At 52.0% G+C, this 22,475-nt stretch overlaps 1 protein-coding gene across 1 annotated transcript in view; it reads left to right on the top strand.

Moving 5' to 3' along the window:
- Positions 1 to 19,205, top strand: part of FIGNL2 (fidgetin like 2) — a 42,902-nt gene extending 23,697 nt beyond the window's left edge. Inside the window, exon 2 of the mRNA XM_039513750.1 lies at positions 16,143 to 19,205. Within this exon, the coding sequence (XP_039369684.1) occupies positions 16,154 to 18,370 (2,217 nt within the window). The 5' untranslated portion in view covers positions 16,143 to 16,153 and the 3' untranslated portion in view covers positions 18,371 to 19,205. The remainder of the gene's footprint in view (positions 1 to 16,142) is intronic.
- The last annotated feature ends 3,270 nt before the right edge of the window (positions 19,206 to 22,475 follow it).

Below are 22,475 nucleotides of genomic sequence, written 5' to 3'. Positions count from 1 at the left end.
TCCTCTCCGGGCTCGGCGAGAGGGCCCGCGGGGGCTGCTCTGTACCAGAGGCATGTGAGGAACAGGTTGGAGTTCTTGGTTCGAGCCCCCGCTGCTCTTGTGCGGTGGAATGTAGCCAGCAGCTGCAGGACTCTGCTGCTGCCAAACAAAGCACTTTCCCAGACACGCCTTGAGTGGTTCCTGGTAGTTTGAAACAGTTTAATTGGAGACCTGGAGGGTGATGGTGCGAGCCAGCCTGCTCCTGAATGGCCTGTCCCTGCCCGCGAGCTCAGCTTTGAGGCAGGCAGGCCGGCCACACTGGAAAGCAGGTAAATGCCTCACGGTGCACACTCCCCATGGGCCAAGCCATGGTGGGGGTTCTGCTGCCAGGTCCAGCCTCTCTGCGCTGCTCCGGCTGCAAGAGGAGAATTGCCCAGCGCAGGCCTGCTGTGTGTGACCCTGTGCTGCCCTCCCCCACGAACCCCTTGGTGGGGGTGTGTGACAGGGCATGCAGGCCCCTCGCCTGGTGCTACAGAGGCTGCAACGGAGCCCCCCAGAGACTGCCACCAGTTCAAGTACCCCCAGCAGTGATTTAAACCCGGGGTCAGTCCAGTCCCTGACACAGCTCGGCATCCCCAGGGCACAATGGCAACTTAAAGCCACTTCCCCAGGGCTGCTTCTTGAGGAGGGCCAGCATGGCATTGTAGCGTTTAGCCCACTGGGCCCCTGGATTCTGCTCCCAGCCCTGCCACTGCCCCTGGCTGACCTCAGCCAAGTCGCTGAGGCTTGCATTTGCAAAAGCACCCGCCAAGGTAGCTGGCCCAACTGGAGGCACCTGGGGCCGGCTTTCCGAGGGGCTGGGCCCCCACGGCTCTGACTGACTTAGTTTGGAGTGCTGGGTGGACACCTGAAATTAGAGGTCACTTCCAGAAATGTAGGCCTGAGCTGCTTCTCTCTGCCTCCATTTCCCGTCCGTCCAGTGGGGATAACCCTCACCTGGTTCAGTCTGTGCTTGTCGTGCTGCCCTGTGGAACTCGGAGTGTTCTGTACTGCAGCAACTATTCTGTTCAATCCAGGTTCCCACCATGGTGGAATCTGTCTGCCTTCTGGCCATGCCTGAAGTGATGTGACTAACGTCTGTCCTGTGCGGGTCATCCTCTCTGCCCTCCACTCCCAGGGGGAGGACTGGGGGGCAGAGTGTCTTGTTTTGTTGGGGTCTTGATTCTGTGAGAGCCTAGAGGTCTCCTGCTCATCTCCTTCAACTGATGCCTCAAAAGCACATGTCCAGGCAGAGTCACACATGTCCAGTCTAATTCTGTGGAGCTGAGAGATCTGATCTTTGAGGACTTTGCCAGGTGCTGAGAATCCACTGTGCTTTCGATCACATGTAATGCGATAAGTGGCAACCTTGTTAGCACATGTCTGCGCACAGCGGTTGGGTTTAGTTCTGTCCTGCTTCAGGCTGTCAGCATAGCAATAACCTAGGAATCTGAGGGTGTTCCTTGGTCTGTGGCTGATAATATTTTAGCTTTTCATTTAAGAGCCTCTTTCATCCTGGATGCCCCCTGCAAACTGCCATTAGATTAACACAGCACCCCTGAAATGCATCCAGCCCTGGGGTGGAGGACAGCCATTCCCCACTGAACAGCATGCTGGGCAATAATAATAGTTTGCACTCTGGGCGCACCTCTTATCAGAGACTCTCCAAGTGCTTTGCTAGGTTAGCTGAACCTCGCAACACCCTGTGAGGTGGGCGGTATTGTTAGTATCATCCCTTTTCTTACCAATGAAGAGACTGAGACCTGTGAAGAAACTTGCCCAAGGTAGCATGCAAACTCAGTGGCAGAGCTTGGAATGGAACCCAGGAGTCCTGACTCCTGGTGCTCTGGCTGCTAGATGCGCTCTCGTTCTCCAGAACGGAGCATGGGCAGGAAGAGAAAGTGTGGGCAGGGGCGCTGAGGAGGGCATGAGAACTCCTTAACGTCCGCCTGGAGCAGCCAGCACCTTGGCTTTTAAGGTCTCAACTGGATGATTGACACACAAGACGGAAGGGCCAACCCAAGGCAAATGTGCCACTGAAGTCCCGCTTTCAAGTTTGTTGAGATCTTGTGTGGCGCAGAGGCCTGGTGCACAGGTGTGAATTTCACCCATGATGCATTGCATGTCACCAAGCCTTTACCTCCCTTGGAAGGAAGAAGGGCAGGGTGGGGCCCCTGTGGTTTTGGACAGCCGAGGAGCATGTCGGGGTTAGAGGAGGATCTGTCTGCTGAAGACCACACCCTTCCTTTTATGTAGTGATAACACTTGGATAATTTGTTTCCATAGCAAGCAAGGCACTGAGATGCCTTCAAGCCACCCCCATCTCCAGGCTGGAGAGTGACCGTGCCCATGTGCCCCCAGAACCAGGCACAGATCTGCTCTCCTTTATTTGAGTCCTGGCTGCTGCACATGGTTCCGCTCACAAAGTGCAAGGCGCAGTTCAGGAGGCTTCTTGGACCATTCTCAGCCCTTTCGATTATTAACACGAGGAGGCGAAACCACGAGAACCTGGCACCTCATGAATACAGGCCAGAGGCTTTATTTTCACCCACGCCTGTGAAAAAATCAGCATCTGTTTGTCGATCAAGCGCAGTGTGTAACTTACGAGGTGGCTGGAGGACAATGGGAGTGTTTAGTGGTGAAATGCAGAGGGAGTCGATTCCTCTCCCGCTCCCCCCAGCCTTCAGAACTATCCCCTTCATCCAGTCATCCCTGTAATGGAGTTTTCCGCTGCTCCTGCCATATGTGCTCCACATTGTGGCCGTGCTGGCGAAGGACGCGTGGGAGCGAAGGCTTTGGGGGAGCGTATTACCCTCTGCTGAGCTGCTTGACTGTCTCCAGTCGGAGTGCTGCAGAATTGAATTATCGGTTTAAATGACATAATTGACTCAAGGAAAGGCACAGGCGGAACAGACATTAGGGGGATACAGATACAATCTGCCCTGAGCCCAGGGGTGATCTGGGGATGTTATGGTGGGTAACTCGCACTTGCATTTGGTGCCCTTCTCCGGAGACTCTGAAAGCATTTGACAAACATCCGTTACACTTGTAAGGCAGGCCCTGGTCCAGGGTGACCAGACAGCAAATGTGAAAAATCAGGACGGGGGTGGGAGGTAATAGGAGCCTATATAAGAAAAAGCCCTAAAAATCGGGACTGTCCCTATAAAATCGGGACATCTGGTCACCCTACCCCGTTGCACTTTCCCCATTGTGCTTAGCCATGGTCAGTCAGCAAGCCAATAGCAGGGAGAGGCGTAGAACCCAGGAGTGCTGAGGGCCCCCCCACTGTAACCCACTAGACCCCACACCCCTCTGGTGTGTGATAGAACCCAGGAGTCCTGACCCCAGCCCTCTTGCTGTAACCGCTAGACTTCACTTCCCTCCCAGAGCTAGGAATAGAACCCAGGAGTCCTAACTCCCCGACCAAGTTAATTTCAGTCAAGTGCCTTTGAGAGGCTTGGATGAAAGGGCCATAGACATGCAAAGTTTTATTACCAAAAACATCTGATCACGTGAGCCATTGGTTGCATTCAGTGCAAGGGCGTGGAGTCTGAATTAGGCCATCTCTGCACAATTTAACCAAATCCGTTTCTAAACCGGTACAGACTGCATAGACGAGGCCATGGGGGCACACTGCAGCTATTTCGTTGTTCATGAGGTTTCTTGCCTTTTTAATTCTCACTGAATTCCCAAGGCAATATCCCCTGTTCCATGGTCCTAGCGCTTGGAGGTGAAGATGTGTTCTGGTGCGTGTCCCTTCGGCAGTGTGGGCTTCTCTGGGTGTAGTGTGCTCTTGCTTCTGGTTTTGAAGGTCCAGAAGGCTCTGGCAAAACTCTGATTTGAGGGGTAAGCAGGACTTGAATGGTGCCTCAGCTGGAGGGCGAGAGGGGAAATGACTTGCCCCAGGGTACACAGCAAGTCGGTGGCAGAGCTGGAAATAGGATTTAGATCCCCCGACTCGCAGTCCGGCACTGGGCCATGCCAGTGCCTGTGGATGGCCCGATTCTGTGGGGTGCTGGATTCCCACCATGCCCACTGATGTCTCAAGATCGTACTGAGTTGTGGGTCCGTTAGTCACAGCCGAGTGCTCAGCATCCCCCTGCCCCCGCGCTGTGCATGGAGCCCTATGGGGCGTACAGGAAGACGTGGCTTGCAGTCTAAGCTGCATGGTTCAGAGAGACAGTGCAAGCTGCCCAGTGGCCAGAGATTGGAAGTCTCAGAGCAGAGCAATGGACGTGCCTTTGGAGGGCAGTTCTTCTGGTTTAACGATCGGCCCAAGAAGCCAGTGCCTCAGATAGCAGCTGCTGGTTTTGCAGACCAAGGAGACTTGCAACCAGGCTGCTTATCCAAACTGCCAGCCCTCAGCCCTCTGCAGTCTAGCGCTGGGGTCAGGAAAAAGACCTGTGGACAGATCCTTAGCTGGTGTAAATCTTCTTTGCCATCAGCAGAGCTACCTCCATGTATGCCAGCCAGGAGCCTGGCCCCTGGAGATGTAGCTAGGCATTGGTGCCACCCTGCCCCATACAGCACACGCCCAGAGTACTGCCGCCTCTGGGTTCTATGGAGAGCTCGGTCATTGTTGTGCAGATTGTGTGCCAATTGGGTTAACTGACCTTCTGACCTTTTTATGAGGCCACGTCTGTTTGGGGAAATTGTTTTGCTGATTGGAAATGGATTTTCCTCTCTCTAACTTAATCCTCTGAAATGGGGTGTTTGGGGTTAGGCCATGTGCATCTCAGGCATAATGTCTGATCCATGCCCTGGGGACCTCGTCTCTCTTCAGGGGCTGGAATGTCCATCAAGGGACACCGTCCTCAGGCGGATCCTGGCCCCATCAGAGTCCCTGGAACTGGGGTGGCCGAGCTGGGATCTGAGAGCTAATAATATTCTGAGATTCCTCCTACCCGTTGCTCAGGTTTCCCCATCCTAGAGCCGCCTGCAGTGGAGTCCCCGTCCCATGTGCTGCGGAGTAACCCTGGTGGCACCAAGAGACGTGGGTGCATCGAGAGGAGTGTGAGCCCAGCCCCCAGTCCTTTGGGGAGACTGGACAGGGATCTGCAGGCAGATAGCTCCCGAAGCAGAGCTGCCAGCCAGGAGCGGAGTGCAAGGCACATGGGGGTGGAGAAGGTGCCCGTGCCCTACTGGGAACAGGGCATGGACACTCATTGAGCTACTGGGCCAGCCTGGGAGACCTGCTCTGCATTCAGTAATGGGGGGAGGGATAGCTCCATGGTTTGAGCATTGGCCTGCTAAACCCAGGGCTGTGAGTTCAATCCTTGAGGGGGCCATTTAGGGATCTGTGGCCAAAAAAAAAAAAAAAATTGTTGGGGATTGGTCCTGCTTTGAGCAGGGGGTTGGACTAGATACCTCCTGAGGTCCCTTCCAACCCTGAGATTCTATGAACCATTCCACCATCTTTCCAGCCATGCCCCATGCTGGTAGGGCTGGGAGGGCAGTCCAGTGAGTGGCACAGATGTGGCAGTGCCCGCCTAACACCACTCAGGGTTTCCGCTAGGCACTGGAAATCCCCAGCTGCACGAGCAGTGAGGCGGGCTGGGGACGGTGAGTCTAGAGTCTGGTATTGTCCTTCGTGTGTGTGGCTACTAGAGAATCTGGAGCACAGCTGCGTCGGCTGCCCCCGCGCTGCGTGGTTCTGTGGCGTCGCACGCACGGGCTGCCTCCTGGAACTGTGCCGTGAAATGCTGCACTGTCAAAGGCTTCAGCGGCAGCCACAGTGGGTGCTGCTGAAGCACAGTACCAAGAAAAAGCTCTGTGCAGACAAGGCCTCCAGGAACTGGTTTCCTGCTCCGGCCAGATCCTGCCCTCGGAGGCGCATGCATGCGCGTGGCTGCCGTGAGCTGATCTGGGGACTGTGATATTCAGCAGCCTCGGTCTTAAAGCAGACTAGCCGCAGTGTTCAGCATTACCAGTTACCCAGCACCTTTTCATTCAGTCTCCCAGGACAGGAGGTGCCAAAACTGCCCTGTCCCTGGGTGCTTTTAAAATAGGGCGTCCATGGGACGTAAGCGGGGCCTGATCCATCTGCACGAGGGTGGGTTTCGGGTTCCTAACACGCCCCTCTGTGCCCTCCACAGTCTGCCTGGTCTCCACATCCCGCGTGCTCATCCTGGCTCTAGCGTGATCTGGGACAGCTGTAAGTCTCGGTGTCTGTGTGAACCTGCCGGGACCTGTTTCCATCTGAATTGGGCTGCTCTTCTTTGATATTTCTGATTTTCAGGATTCTCCAAAGCCTGCTTGTAAATAACCGTGTGTGGAAACTTGAGACCCAGGGCAGTGCGTCTCCCAGACTTGATCTGGTGCTTTCCTGAGGGGTACTTCCACCCAAACCATCCATTTCAGACTTTATGTGGCTTCTTGTCAGCTGAGCCGCTCCAGCCCCACCCAGCTGGATTACCTGGGGATCGAGGCTGAAAACTACAGAGTTTGCAAACTTCCTGCTGGAAAATAAAAAGGAATCAGAACAACAGCCGAATAAGAAACTGTTGCATGCCCTGGGAGTGAGGAGTGCGGTATGAGAGAAATCTTTTTTATTCGCTTTTGGGGGGATTTTTTCCCACCTCTCAGTCTAGTTTAAAATTCTGGAGCTTGGAGCAACATTCCTAAAATTCATTATTTATTATTTCCTTATTGCTTTATTAACAACCTCTGTGTTTAATCACCAATAGCTTCTAGTCCTAGGGATGTCCCAGATGAGGCCCCATCCCCGGTTCTGCATGATCTCTCGCTCTCTCTGAGTTACATTTAGCTAAGATTATCTGGTCTCAGCCTGACAGATGGGTGCGGCTCAGCTGCCGCCAGTCCGAATGGATACATATTAATTTTTCATTTGCCGGACGGATACTGAAACGGCACAGATGGGAAATGGCCTATTGGTCAGTCTCCATTTTGTAGTGATGTCCAGCTGCTCTGCGCTTGATATATGAGTGGGCAGAGTGGACACTACAGAGCCCTCGGCTCACCGAGGGAGCCCAGTTCTGGGCAGTGGCGGCTCCTTGGGGGTGATTGGAGTTAGCCTAAATCCTTTTAACATATGTACATTGACCCTGCTTTGATTGGTAAACCATCCTTTCCTCTTGTCAACATCACTTAGGAGGGGGTGGACAATGCAGGAGACAAAGGGAAGCAGCTCCCCGATGGATTTGGTGAACAGGCCAAATTTGTACCTGGATATCCAGTGTTGTAAACCTGGGAGTTCATTTCATAGCAACAGACCAGATTGCAAAAAATCAGCTCCTGTGACTTGGATTAGTTATTGTTTGGTTTTTTGGTTTAACATCTAATCTCTCCAGTCCTTTTGCAATTTTTTTTAAAGTATTCATAGTTTTAATGATAAGAATACAGTAAGGGTGGATTTTTTGTTTTGTTTTTCAACCAGTTGCATTTGAACAGTAACTGACATACAGTCTGCTCAAATATATTTGGGAGTGGTCTCACGAAACGTAATGTTGTCAGGTACAACTGATGGCCACATATAAAAATAAAACACAGAACTCTGCTCTGTTCACCTCCGATACTTCCGCATCTGTTTTGGAGCCAGATGCTCTATTGGTATAAATCAGAAAAGCTACCGTGACTTCAGTGGTGTTACGTTGATTAACACCATCAGAGGCACTGACACCATGTCTGCAGAATACTGAGGAGTGTGTGTGTTTTAACAGGTTCATCTTTATTTTCTTTATCTTCTGGGGGATTGTGGAGGAGGCTGTATGCTGTAGTGCTTGTGGAGAGGCAAAGCTGAGTGCAGAGATGAAACTTTGAAGATACAGTTCCACATTGTAGGGGAGGTAGAAGATGGCTGGGGTGCAGTTTTCATACTTGCAGTTAGGGATAAGTGGCCATTAAACACGGAACTTTATTTTTTAAAACAAACCTGAAGAATATTAGGGCGTTAGGATGAAAAAACATGGCTTTTGCACATCCCAGCCACCTGTTGGCTTATAGCTGCAGGGGAGATATTGATGGAAAACATTTCCTTTTAATACACTGGCACAGACAGAAAACTTTGCCCTTTCTGCAAAATTCCCTGCATAATTAAAAATTTTGCTCCCATTTGCCCAGGTATATCTCTGGTGGGCTTAGTGCCAATAACTCCTGATTTACACCAGCATGAGTGAGAGCAGAATCAGGCCCAGAGTGTGAGTGAGGTTGTTTTGTTTTTTTTCCAATGGTGCTGGAAACGTATCCATTTTTTAAACTTCGGCTAGGGTTTAATGATGCCACCCGCTAGTTGGGTGACCTTGGGTGAGTCATTTCCCCGGCTCAGGAATGAGGCTTGTAATACCGACCTGCCCCAGAGGGGCATTGTGAAGGTTAGTGCATCCATGTGTGTAAAGTGCTTTTAGACCTCAGTCGCCACAGGAGAGCAGAGCGCTCAGGCATTGTGACAGATCACGGGGCAGAGGCTCTGCTCACTGCTGGAGAATTACCCTGATGCAGCTGCCACAAGACTTGGCAGTGTAGCTAAACCAGTGCAAACACCTAGTGTGGACGTGCTGTACTGGTATAAAATGGGGCTTATGTTGGATGTCACCACAACAAGCTGCACTGGTAGGACTGCGGTACCAAGGGCTTGTCTACCTGGCACATTACTGCATTGTAGATTCACACCCTGACTTGCTGCACAGTAACTTGCTACGTAGACAAGCTCCTAACTGTGTAGACACGTTTACATCCATTTGAATTTCTTTCACATAGGTGGGGCCAACCGCATCACATTTTGTGGGCGCTTTGCTAGGCAGCTGGTCTGGGATCTTAGATACTGTGGTGATGAGAGAACCTGGAACAGATCCGTGTCTTGTGTGCATGTGCCCCGTCGAGGGAAAGCCAAAGACCCAGGATTTGTTACCACTGTAAAGAAATGCTGCTCGTCGATTTGCTTTTGGGGAGCAGGAAGAAACTAAAGGTTATGTAACTTGCCGCACAAATCTTGCTGCCCACCGGCGCATCTCAGGATGGACGTGGCCTGGTCCCAGCTCTGGATTGTCCAGCACTGGGGCGAGGTGTGTGTGTGTGTGTGTGTGTGTGTTAAATCGTCTGGTGCCGTGTTCATTTTCTGGACACTCTTTGGGTCTAACATTTACATGTTAATTGCCCCAAACTCCAGCTGGGCTCTTCCTGTTTCTGGCATCCTGTATGGTGCTAGCGATTCTGTAATCCTATAAACATGCCATTTGCCAGCCCAGATTACACCAGTGGGCCAGGGGGTCTGGCATCTTGCCTTGCAGCAAGATGTGACCTGGGAAAGAGAATATCTGCCCTGCCCCTTTGTAATGCCATAAGCCAACTGATGCCGTGAAGCGGGAGCTCTGCTTGCCCTAGTTGATAGCGATTAGTCTCATGAACCTCCATCTGGGGTGCTGATTATTTATCCTGCTGCCTGATTTGCAGGGCTGTACCCTGTGTTAGGGACTGGAGTTTTTCTCTTCTCCCATGGCCAGGATGTTGCGTTCCTGCAGAGAAGCGGTGTTTTTTTTCCTCCCCACAAACGCTAGGGGGAGCGGTGGGCAGGTTTTCCTGGAGCTGGACTGGTTTTGCAAAGAGGTGAGGGGTGGTCACTAAAGGGAGATCATCCGAGGTGCACACATACCGGGCCAGGCCGGGCATCTGAGTCCCCTTTTGTATCTCGTTCCTAGGTGATCTTTAAAGTGGCTCCTGTGCCCCCTCCCCGCCCCACCCCACTGCTCAGCCAGATGCAGATTGGATTCAGATCCTGTCACTCTGCAGATTCTCAGCTTGAGGGGGTTGCTATTGTATTTCCCCCCATCTCTGCCTTTGGAGTCTGCACCGAACTAGTTCCTCACCGCGCTACTGGGGGCTGCTGGGTCGCTGCATCTTCCAGGCTGAGAACGTGGTCACTCCTGGCCATTGAAGGTCCCACGGCACCATTTCTTAGTCAGGGCAGGGTGTTAACCCTAGTGGCCCCGCTGATTTCATCCTGTTTCTCCAGGGAGGGGCTGCCTTTCATCCCCTGTAGCCCTTCCATGGGGCGGTTGTGAGGTTCCATTCATTGTTTGCAAAGCCTTTCTGAGACCTGTGTAGGCCACGTTTTATTACTATTGTTGTTTTGTGTGCGTGTTGCTCTCGGTCTCACCCGCCCTGTGGAATATAATCCCTCGTGCCTCTGCTGTTGGGTAATCAGCGTTGCCTGCTTTCCATTTCCCTCTTTCATCTTCCCTGGAGTTCGCTCCCTCCCTCCCTTCCCCCTCCTCCTCTAATGTCACTCGTTCGTCTTGCTCAGCATGTCCATGGGGGAGCCGATCCCCAGCGGCTCCAGGTTTCAGTTCGAGGGAGCTGTGCCTGGAGCTGGCCGTGCTCTGCAGATCCAGTCACTGGACGTTGCATTGCTCTTAGGGGCATGAGAGGCTGTGTACTGCAAAGCATCAATCGGGCCAGATCCTCAGCCAGTGTGATTAACGTCCATGGAACTACGCTGGACGAGGATCTGGGCCACCATGGGTGTTGGTCTGGTGTGTGCATACAGGTTCTGTGCAGTGTACTAGTGTGTGGAGCTGTGTGTGTGTAAAAAGCCAGGCTGGGCATACAGGGGTTTATTAGATCGTCGGAGGTGTTTGCAGTGCATGTGTCTGCACCACCGTGGCCGGCTGTCGCTTGGGCTGGACAGGGTGCGTAAAGCCTCATGGCTGTTTGTGAAATAACTCGCCTGGATTTTTCCGCTTGGACACAGAGGGCTGGTGCAGTAAAAGGGGTGTTGGGGGGGACAGAGCGCTCCCCACCTCAAACACTGAACAGTTGGACACTCTGCTGTGCACTCTAGTTGTGCACAGTTAAAAAGCCCCCTAACAAAAGCCCAGTCCAGCGTTGCTGCTGAATAGATTAACAAGATTTCCATAATTAGTGCACCCGGGAACAATAGGATTCTCCTTTGCCCAGCCCCCTCCCTCCTTTTGTCTTGTGCTTTAGATAATGGAGAAGCAGGGAGGGTGGGAAACTGACATGCCATTTGGTCACTGGACAGTAATTTTCTCACACTGCCGAAGGGGAGCATTGAAACATCTGTCCTGCTCTGAAAGCTTATTCACGTTACATTTCAAACCCATGACAACTTCTGTGCCTGCCAGCCCTGTCCCCCACTCCCTCCCTCCCTCTCTTTTCTTATTTTTAAGGGCATGTGTTTTGGTTTTAGTTTTTGCTTTGGCCCTTTTTCCAAATGCCTTTCGAACCGCACATTTAAACGGGTCGTATGGAGGCATTTTTCCCTTTGTGTTTTTTGTAATTGTGTTTTGTGTTACTCTTCACACCGATGCTCAGTAAAAATACACTTCATGATGACAATAGTTCTGACACCAGCCAAATTCCAGAGCCTCTGAAGTTTGCCTGCAGAAACTTTGTTCTGCACGTCTACAACGCCTAGCACAAAGGAGTTCTGGTCCGTGCACTAGCACAGGGCAAGTAATTATAATGGAACCAGGCAGTCCTCTTTGCGTGTGCAAATATTGGGTGTGTGCAGTTGAAAAGATGCTCTGGGAAAATCAGATCCACTTTGTGCTTCGAAAACCACCTCTGCAATGGATCCCGATCCTGCAGCCACCCTGTGTTTGAGGAATTCCTGGGAAATCAGTCAGTTCCAGGCATGGAGCAACTCTGAGATCAGGCTCATAAAAAATATTTTTTTCTCTGTGCTTCTATAAAACCAACCCCTTTGACTCCCTGGACATGCAAGGATTGGCCAGTGTGGATGCTGCTGCAGTATTTTCCTTGTAACCCCAAACCAGCTATATCTAATAATTTTACTCGGGAGGGGGCAGATACTAGAAGTCTTCTGGTTATAAACTTGAAAAATTGCCAGATCCACATTTCTCTATGTTAAATAAGTGGATGGACGCAAGAGAGAAAATTACCACTTAACCTGATCAGCTCGATATTATGAGCGATGAGTTCAGGAGTGTAGAGTGCTCAGCACACAATGCGCTGTTGTAAGCTCTGTGGGGCAGGAGGTGTCTTTTCCTGTCTGTACCATGCCCAGCACGGCAGGGTCCTGGTCTGTGACGGGGGCTCCTCGGCCTCACCGCAGCGCCGATAATACGTAATAACCAGAGTCACAATGGAGGCAGCGCCGCTAATGCGGCTCCTATTTTCTGATGTCTCTGCGGCCGTGCTGCCTCGATGGTGCGTCTTGAGCCGTTGGCTGGATCTCCCTGGGACCCAGCCCTGCGCAATCCTGGTTAATGGGTTACTGTGATTAAACGATAATGCTCGAGGGCCTGGTACTTTTGTTCTGTCTTTTAAAAACGTCCTCCTTGTCCCTCCAAGTCTCATGCTTCCTCCTGAAATTCACTTTTTCTTTTTAATCGCTTCCTGCTGCCTCGTGCTCCCAATCGAAGGGGGATGGTTTCCTCCCCCCTCCAACCATATTAGTGTTGTGCTTGGAAAAAATCAGCTGCAAGAAGGGAAGTTTATTGGAAAGCACTCGCCTTTGTGTTCATTAAAAAGGGGTCCTTTTCCCGCGGGCTGCCTTTGCTGTCTCTGTCTGACCGTTTACCTATCGGTGGCGCTTTAATAATGGCAAGTAAATGCAGAGAGGATGTCAGATAAAGCCACGCATTTAAATCCTCTTGTGTAAGTTTGATATCCAGAGTGGAAGCACAAATGCCATATAAGTCAATTAAAGCATTAAGTAATCTAATTGTGCTGTGGCCTCAAAGTGGCTTAAAGGCTGAGAGAGGCAAGTGAATGGCGTGTCCAGAACCCTCCCAGCCCCCACTTTAGCATTCCCCCGAGGCCTTTGTGAATGAGTAAAGGGGGAGGGATGTTAGGGAAGGAGTGGAGGTTGGTGTGAGAACACACACACACCAATCGACAACACAGAGAGGGAGGGAGGGAGTGCCCGCGTGCCCGTGCACTATGAGCAGCGTCCCAAAGGCCCCCTTCTCCTGGCCTGGAAATTTTGGAATTTGCTTTGCCCTTAGCAAGGGTCCCTGTCTGTCTTTGTTCATTAGCTCAGAAGAAGAACAGTGCAATTAAAGTCACTTAAGTCAAAAGAAGGGCGATGTGCTGCTCGCATTCCTCCAGCACTGCCTGCCCTGGATTCTTTCATTATGTGCGGCTTTTCCCTGGTGCATTCCTGGGCCAGAGACCTTCACTCAGTTCCGGTGAGAATTAGTGGGCCTGAGTCATGCTGCTGGCGCGAGTCGATGGAGTCAAACAGGGGTAAAACCCGTGTCAGTGAAGCTTGCTCTGTGTATGTGGATCCATGCAATGTAGACATTATGTCATCCGTATCCCACCGCTCAGAGACGGCACAACCCAGGGCTCTACATTCCGTTCAGACTCACTGGGCTAGACACTCAGCTAGTGGAAATCAGCCATAACTCCACTGATTTCCATTGAGTCGGTGAGGATCTGGTGCATTTTCTTCCACAATGACACTAACGCTGGGCGTGCCATGTAAAGTCAGTGGCTGCATGCTAGTGCACAGGGGTCTGTTTTGTTTTTTCAAGGCTGCTTCATTATTAATGAGCCCCAGTTACCCTGCAAGGGGGCTCCACTAGTCTGTTTCTCCTCCTGCACATGTCAATTGATCCGAATCACTAGCATTAGCCAGGTGAAAAAAGGATGTGACAGCACAATTGGGCCCCATATTTATATATCTCTAAAGGGACTGGTCCTGGGGGTCTGGCAAAGTCTAGAGGAGACAAGGGTGCTCAGCACCTCACAGGATTGGGCGCCTCAGTTCCTGCCTGTGTAAAATCCTGCTGGAAGCTGTGTGAGTTGCTATCCCGTGCAGGTGCCCAGAATGAAAAACATCCCTCTGGGATGCACTACACTAGGCAGCATGGCGCGGAGATGCCGCCTTCCTCTGTTCCTGGGGGGTGCTTGACCCCCGCTCCACCCCAGGCCCTGCCCCCACTTCCCCCCTTCCCCCATGCTTCCACCCCAGCCCCACCTCTTCCCACCCCCATTCTGCCCCGCCCTGCCTCTTCCTGCCTTCCCCCCGCCCCTCCAGCACCTCCTGCATGCGGCTGAACAGCTGACTGTGGCGGGAGGGAGGCGCTGGGAGGGAGGGGGAGGAGTTAATTGGCTCCGGAGCACCCATGGAGTCGGCGTCTAGGCATGGCGGCTTGTCCCACTTGATACCCTCTCTCCCCACCTACCCACGCGCACCCCAGGAAGCACAATGAAGGAGACTGGCTCTGTAAGAGCCCGATCCTCGACCCCCGGCATGAACAGATTTGGCTGGGTGGATTCCATGGAAGGTGGGAACCCTCCCCCCCCAACTCACCCACAGCCTGGGGACCAGAGCAGCTGCTGCGGTGCAGAAGGCTTCTCTTTAGGGCTGCTTTGCCCAATGGGTCTCCGCTCCCTCATTCGCACTGGCCGTGTGCCATCCCAGCACCCTTGCTCTGCTGTGCTCCGTTCCCCCCTCTGCAGCCTTCTCCTGTGCGCGGCAGAGCCAGGGCCTTTAGGGCCTCCCACCCTCCCCCAGGCCAGGAGGCAGGACACAGCTCTCAGAAAATACCCGTCCAGCTTTGTGATATTTCACCTACCTGACAGTATGGATTTAATTTCCCATGACAAATGAGCCTGGTGAAAAGAGCCTGGGATTCATATGGGCTCATGGATAATTCATAGTAAGTGTCCGACCCGTCAGGAGAGGTGGAACCTGCGGCCTGTCTGTGTCGTTCCGCCTGGTTTAGCCACGTGCTGATACGAACCAGTGCGTTGTGATTCACTCTGTACGTGGGGCCTTTAGGGACAGTGTGGAGCAAGGAGCAGCACCCCGAAGGCCCAGCACATTGTGATCTGGGTCCCAGCATCTTCACTCAGATCCATATCTGCTGTGACCCTTTGGGCTCAGTCTGCTCTCGCTCCCGCGGGCGTAAAGCAGGAAGGGAGCAGCATGTCTGAGAGGAGGAGACGCCGATCTTTTGTGTTGTGTCCCAAACTTGCCTTCTAACCCTTTGAACAAGCTGAGCAGAAATGCAGACCGGGGTCTGCCCCTCGTATGTCATTTACACCCGTGCAAAGTGCTACCACATTAAAATGGCTTTGCACGGTTGTGAAGGCCCCCACAAGGCCCAAGGTAACAGACTAAGGGCTAGTCTAAACTACCACACTACATCACTCTGATCTTGGTTACATCCTCTGTCAATGCACATTTTGTCACAACCACCTTAGCTCTGGCTTAGCAGGTGAGTCGTTTTGTGATGCACTTGCAGAGTCTTGCTTTGGGCCTGACTGGGAGCTCTAAGCACTACTACAGTGGAACTAATCATCATAATGATCCATGATTCATTGGATGGTTTTTGTGGTCGGATTTTGAAATTCTCAGCTAAAAAGTGGCTTAGAAGTGTAAAGCACGACAATGATGATTAGTGATATGCGGGGAATTGTGTGTATGGTTCCCATCGGTGCGAAGAGAGTCAAGCCCATGCCAAGCCATCAGACCGGCGAATGTCTCCTCTGGGCCCTGAGCCAGTGTGTTCTATGCTGTTCCGCAGTTTGGTCTTGATCACAAAATGCTGCCTAGTAGGACTGGGAGTGAAATAAGCAGCTGGGCTCGGTGTTTGTGTGACCACTAGAGGGCGGATCTCAGGTTTGGCACATGGTAATGTTTATCATCAGGGACGCGTAGGTCACTACATGTTTTCCCAGTGTAACGTAAACATTTTTGTCTTGAAGCCTGATTCAGTTTGAAAATAAAAAGATTCCCCCCGCCCATCATAGGGCATAGAAACGCTCCTAAAGAGAAGCCGACCCAGCCTCAAAGGGGGCTCTATGAACATCACGGAGCCTTTTGCTAAAACATTCAAACTTTAGTGCCTGAAGGCAGGCCCTGGACTACCACTGGCCTGCTTGTCCAAGGTGCTAATTGCCCTCAGCTCCTGTGAACTTTAGTGGGGAGTTTGCCTGCTCTGCACGTCTAGAGATTGGGCCAGTTTATTTAGGTGAGGGGTTCTTGGCCTCTTCCATGCTGAAGACACCCCAGGGAGCCCTATCGCGTAGCCGCGACCCTCTTTACATTTAGCAGACTGAGAAGGGCTGGGTGCTGAGCCTTGTACGTTTAAACCTGCCTCCATTTCAGCAGGACCGCTCTACTCCCGAGCCACACTTAACCCTTTCTACCTCTGTTTCCCTGTCCCCAGCTCTGTTGAAGATGCACTGGACACCAGAGCATGCCCAGCCCCTGAACCAGTGGCCAGAGCAGCACCTCGATGTCTCCTCCACCACCTCCTCACCAGCCCACAAATCTGACCTCTACCACAGCAGCCGGCAGCGCTTCCACTACGCCTGGGCCAACGACGACATCTCCGCGCTGACGGCCTCCAACCTCCTCAAGAGGTATGCGGAGAAGTACTCGGGGGTGCTGGACTCGCCCTATGAGAGGCCGGTGCTGAACAGCTATGGGGATGGAGCCTTTGGGCCGCTCAATGGGCAGAAAGGTGACGTGGAGCCGTGGCCGATGTCGCACAGCTCGGACGGTGCCTACCCCCTGAATGCCATGCACGATGGACTGCCTGGCTCCAAGGGGGTCGTTCCTTCCGCCCCCGGAAACGGGCCTGTAGGGCTTGGCAGCTCCCCTGTTGTCCCGGGCAACCTCGCAGACCCCATTTATTCCACTAACTCATGTGGGGGAGCCACCGGCTCCAGCGGCCTTGGCTCGGCTCAGGAGTATACCTCAGGCTACAGTGGCACCTACCTGCCATCAGGCTACTGCAGCCAGCCCACTCCAGCACTCCCCCCTCCCCACCCATCAGCCCTGCACAGCTCAGGACTCCTGCAGCCCACGCACCCTTCCTCTGCGCTGGTCCCCAGCTACAGCTCCTCAGGTCCCATGTACAACTACACTTCAGGCGGCTACCCGCCTCAGCCCGGCTACGGGGGGATCCACCCTTCGCACCCGCCAGCCTCTTACCTGCCCTCGGGCATTGCTGCACCCACCCCCATCCCCCCGCCGCCCCCCTCCTCCCGGCCCCCAGGCATCCCTGGTTACAGCTACCAGAGCTCCAGCCTGCCCCCCCTCCCGGTGCCCCCGCTCAGCAGCGACTCGGGGGGCTCCCTGAAACGAAAGGCCTTTGATATCCCCGGGGGCGAGGACGAAGCTGAGGGCAGGTACAGGAAATACAGCTATGAGCAACCAAAGTCCACCCCTGAGTCGCCGTACCAGATGTCCGACAACGGCGAATGTGGTGGCAACAGCTTCAGCCGAAGCACCGAGACCTCCCAGCTGCCCTTCAAGGCTGGGAAAAGGCCGACGGGAGCAGCGGCGACTGTGGCCTTGGAGGAGCATGTAGGGAAGTACAACAGCCAGCCGATGAAAGGCCTGGTCTCCCCTCCGTACGGTGCCGGGGAAGCCCCTCTGAGGCCCGGGGAGAGCTTTGAGAAGTTCACCCCGCCCCTCGCCAATGGCGAGCGTGCAGGCGGTGAGCAGGGCCATGCCTTTGCCCATGGGATGCAGGCCAAGCCACAGGTGTTCAGCAGCCAGCCTGTGGAAGAGCAGCTGAAAAACGTAGACCCCCTGATCCTAGAGCTGGTGAACAGCAAAATCGTCGACTGCAGCCCTCCCGTCCAGTGGACGGACATTGCCGGCCAGGTCTCGGTCAAAGCCGCCATCGAGGAAGAGCTGGTGTGGCCTATCCTGAGGCCTGGGGCATACACTGGGGAGAGCCGGCCGCCCAGGACCATCCTGCTGTTTGGGCCTCGTGGAGCAGGGAAAACTCTGCTGAGCAGGTGCATCTCCACCCAGCTGGGCTCAACCTTCCTGAATCTCAGTGGGACAGCCCTGCTTTCCAAGTGGAAGGGTGAGGCTGAGAAGATCCTGCAGACGGTCTTCTTCGTGGCTAGCTGCCGTCAGCCGTCAGTGGTGCTCATCTCCGAGGTGGAGTCCCTCCTCGTGGCCTGCGCTGGTGAAGAAGCCACCCAGGTGAGCGGCCTCAAGTCTCAGCTGCTTTCCTACTTGGACAACATAGCTACCTCAGCCGAGCAGAACGTCGTCGTCATCGGGACGACCACTCGGCCCAGCAATGTGGATGAAGCCTCCCAGAGGAGGTTCACCAAGCGGTTCTACATTTCCCCGCCTGACAGCATCGCCCGGCGGCAGATCCTCCACCACACCTTGGCCCAGCAGAACTACTGCCTCAGTGAGCGGGAGATGGCCTCCCTTGTGCAGCACACCGAGAGCTACTCAGGCAGCGAGCTCATCCAGCTGTGCCAGCAGGCCGGCCCCACCAAACTCCACAACCTGCCAGGCCAGCTGCAGCCCACATCCTACAAAGACTTCGAGAACGCCTTCTGCAAAATCCGCCCCACCGTCTCCCAGAAGGAGCTGGACTTGTATGAGGAGTGGGACAAAATGTACGGGTCCAGGCACTGACGGCGCGTGGGAGGGGTGGGCTGGGAGAGCCAAGCCCTCAGACTCCAGTGGCGTTGTGGTGTTGGTGGCGGTGTTGGTTGTATGCCAGCTTGACCTCTGAGTGGAAGATTCAGGGGAATTATTTTGTATTTGTTCAGATCTGTTGCTCTGTAGTCTCTGGTCTAGCTCCAGCTGCTAAGGATGGAATAACAGATCGCCCACGAATTCAGTCAGTGTCTTTTGTCTTTCTCCTATGTCCAAGCTGATCTGAAGGTGAAATACTTGATCCAAGAAAAGACCCGAACACACACAAATTCCTTTACAGGCTTTTCTATGACGGACTTGACTGATTTTGTTTGGTTTTGTTTTTGTTTTTGGAAGTAGTCGCTCACTGAACTCAGGATAATCTATTTATTATTCGTCTACTTTCCCGTTCATCTGTTTTGAGACCAGCAACGTAAAGGATGCAGCCAGGTGGAGATACGTTCGGTTTTAGCCTTCTCACGCGTGATACGACAGCTCTCTAGTCGATTTACAGAGACCTGATTTTTGTTGTTGTTGTTGTTCCTAATAGAAATTTTTCAGCCATCATTTAACAAAACAGTCCCTGTTGGATGTGGCATTATGGGCAATTTTTCTGTTCTGAACTGTGCCATACTAAGGACTCGTTCCGCAGAAAACCCAACATCTTTTCAAGCCATCATGAGGAATTTATTATTAGGAATAAATGGCACAGGGAAATGGGAGGAGGGAGGGAAGGTTTTGGAGTAAAAAAAAATGTAGATTGTTTAATATACTAGACCTCATTTTTATTTTTGTAATGTATGTAGTATTTTTTTGTTTTTTCTTTTTAACTACTCAGGAAAAAATTTACCTCAGAAAAAACAAACAAACCCGAATGTGTTTTTAAAAACTCTTTTATCTTCTCAAGAAAGGGAAGGGGAAAAAAAAGATCTTAAGAGTTTGCCAAACTCAATACAAAGCTGCATTATGTGTTTGCTTCCAAAAAAAGGATGACAGAAAGAAGAAAGAAAAAAAAAACTTGAAGTTGTTACAAAGATGAAAGTTGAATGTATTTCAGGTGCTTTTCACACTATATTATGCCATAATTTTATTTTATTTTTTTTAAACATTGTTATTGTAGTGTTTGGTGGAGTAACGTGTCTTCAAAGGAAACGAGAGTATTAGTGCCGTAGTTTAAAAGCTGTTGCTAGTACCACTTTTTGGATAAACCTACTGGGTACATTCCCAGCTTCTTGGTTTGCAAAGCTTGTTTCTCTGTTGTGTTCTCCACTTCCTCTTCTTGTGTATCCTAGCAAAGGGCCCTGCCTGTGCTGCAGGAGTAAGTATATTTACATGTGGTCAAGACCTGACCACGTTGTAAGAAAGTTTTTCCTGTCCACAAAGGCAAAAATAAACCATGTTAGAGAACCAGGTTTTAACCTGCAAAGACTTCTGCACTGTGTGTTTAAGGCCTTATCTACAGGAGAAAGCTGCACTGGTTTAGTTAAGAGTGAGATTTTGAACAGATTTAATGAAACCAGTGCAAACCTCTGTGTGGATGCTCATCTTTTTGTTTAAACCAGGCATATTTCGGTATAGCCCAAAGTCAGTTAGGAGTTGGCAGAAGCTGAAACAAAATGAGCTGCCTTTAAACCAAAATAAGAGGTTTGCACCACTTTAACTAAATTATTTTTAAAAAACAGCTGAAGTTAAACTAGTGCCATTTAGTAGGTCACAGCCCATTTCTTACTGCCCAATCCTGCAGGTTGTGTTGCTGGCGTGTCATGTTGCCCTGTGCAGAACAACATGCCGGATCAGGGCCTTTGTTTGCAGGCAAAGCCCTCTCAAAACCCACCCCTAGGCTACAGGAGCAGAGAGCAACGGCAGGGGGTAAAGCTAAATATCTCTTGTGTCTTCCTGGCTCTGAGGCTCATGTGTAGGTCTGAATAACACAGGGCCCAGTCTCCTCATGCAGAGGCTTTTCCGTACTGGCATTTTCCTTCCATCTAGCGAAGATGAGTATGTCCCAGTTAACGGTAGGGGAAGGCAGGACAGTACCGTTGTGACCCCTGGGAATCCTACCCATTGGCCTAGTCGCATTGCTACCATCCCAGAACTAAGGGGTCCGATCCCAACCCCACTGAAGCCAACAGAAGGGCTTGTTACGATCCTTCTTACCTGCATGGAGAGTCGCGTAACCTGAGCCCCCAGCTGGCTCCCTGAGCTGCCTTTATACAGCCTATAAAAAACAAGCCAAGCACTTGAAATACAAAATGCCAAACCCCCAGCCACTTGAAGTCCCACTGCCAGCGCTGCCTGGTAATAGAGCATCAGCCCATGGTTTGTGCTGATCTAGGACACTATAGCAAAGCTTAACAGCAGCCAAAGGGCTGGAGCTAAAAGGCCAATGGAGAATGAACTTCTAGTGCTGAGAACTGGCCACTTTGGGGCGGGGAAGAGGCACAGAGCAGGCTGAGGCAGGTTAGCAAGGGCACTGGGAGATTCTCTGGTCTGGAATTTCAGTTACTCCCACCCCTGCATGTGCGGAAGGGTGGAGTTAAGGTGGATTTAAGCCAGTTTTGCACTCTGGGCCTTCAGGGGCCAGCACATCCTCCAGTGTGAGTTACAGCAGCCTCAGGGCTGCTCTGGCTTATGCTTTAGTTCCCATGGCCCCCTTTGGGCCAGGAGAAGCAGAGAATAGCTGCAGTGTAGTCCAGGCACTCCCACTCCCTTAGTTAGATCATTTTGCTCTATTGGGGGAAGGCAGCTGGAAGAAGCTAGCCAGGGTACCACAGTTGTTCCCTCCCTGGCTCTGTGTTCATCACAGCCTTTCTCTTCTCACACCAAATAACGCCCTGTGCCAGGAGCCAACCCAAGGCTGCCTCTTAGCTTCTTTCTCTAGGCATGTTCTTAACAGATAATTTGGGAGGGAACAGACACCTTGGCTCATGGTCTGCAGGACTGCAATCATGCCCCTTATCCCCACCAAAGATTCATCGGTGTCGCATTTGATAGAACCAGTTTCTTGAGAGGTCTTGCATGCTATAGTCTGTGAGCCAGGATCTCTGACTGCTCAGGGAGAGTGGGAGGGTGTTTGCAGGGGTGTGATGAGGGAGCTGCTGGAGCTGTTATTAAGGGGCTTGCTGCTTCTCTGAACTGACGTTGGCGTCCACGTGTCTCATGAGAAGATTCTGCTGCTAGCATTGCAACTTCCCCCCTTCACCCTACAAAGAATGAGGTTTTTGCACTAGCACCCAGAACATGCTGTGTCCCTGCACCAACATATAACGACCCAGTCCCTGACCCAAACCATTTCTTGAAATCCTTAATTTCTGAGTAGCAGTGGAGCTGCCTGAAAAGGAAATCTTTCTGAAAGGCGTATCTGCGTTGTAAAGGCTCACGTGTGACTCAGTCTAACTGCACCACCTCTGCCTCTGATGGATCAGAGCAAGTAGCAGAACAGCAGTGATGTGATCGTGACAACCAGCGTTCATTAGCTTTGTGCAGATTTACTGTATAACCAAACCAACCGTCTAAAACGATGTAGGGCCCAAGTCAAAGCCCTTTTGAGTAAATGGAGCTAGATTCCTGTCCACTTCAGTGAACGGGGGATCAGATCTTTGGATGATGAGTGCAGACAGGGCTCTGTTGTTTTATATGTTGCGGATGTTCCGTCTCACTTTCTGTCTTGGTCTCCAACTTAGTCTGAATTTGCAATAATCAAACTGACCCAGAAGCTGGAGAGGGATAGCACTGTCCTTTATTCTTCGCTCTGCTGCTCTCCGCTGCCCTTTGCTTGCTGTGACAAGCTTTACCACTTGAAAAATGCCATTGTCGCTTGTCTAGTATCAGAGGGGAGCCGTGTTAGTCTGGATCTGTAAAAGCAGCAAAGAATCCTGTGGCACCTTATAGACTAACAGACGTTTTGCAGCATGAGCTTTCGTGGGTTGCATCCGACGAAGTGGGCATTCACCCACGAAAGCTCATGCTGCAAAACGTCTGTTAGTCTATAAGGTGCCACAGGATTCTTTGCTGCTTTTATTGTCTCTTGTGTGGGCGGGTGTGCTGTGGTGGGTTGGATTGTTTTCACAGCTCTCATTCATTCATTCCTTCTCCCCCTGCT

This window comes from Mauremys reevesii, linkage group 25 (genome assembly GCF_016161935.1).
Source record: "Mauremys reevesii isolate NIE-2019 linkage group 25, ASM1616193v1, whole genome shotgun sequence".
Lineage (NCBI taxonomy): Eukaryota > Metazoa > Chordata > Testudines > Geoemydidae > Mauremys > Mauremys reevesii.
The sequence above is the reverse complement of the archived record's forward strand: the minus strand, read 5'-3'. Positions and strand labels throughout refer to the sequence as shown.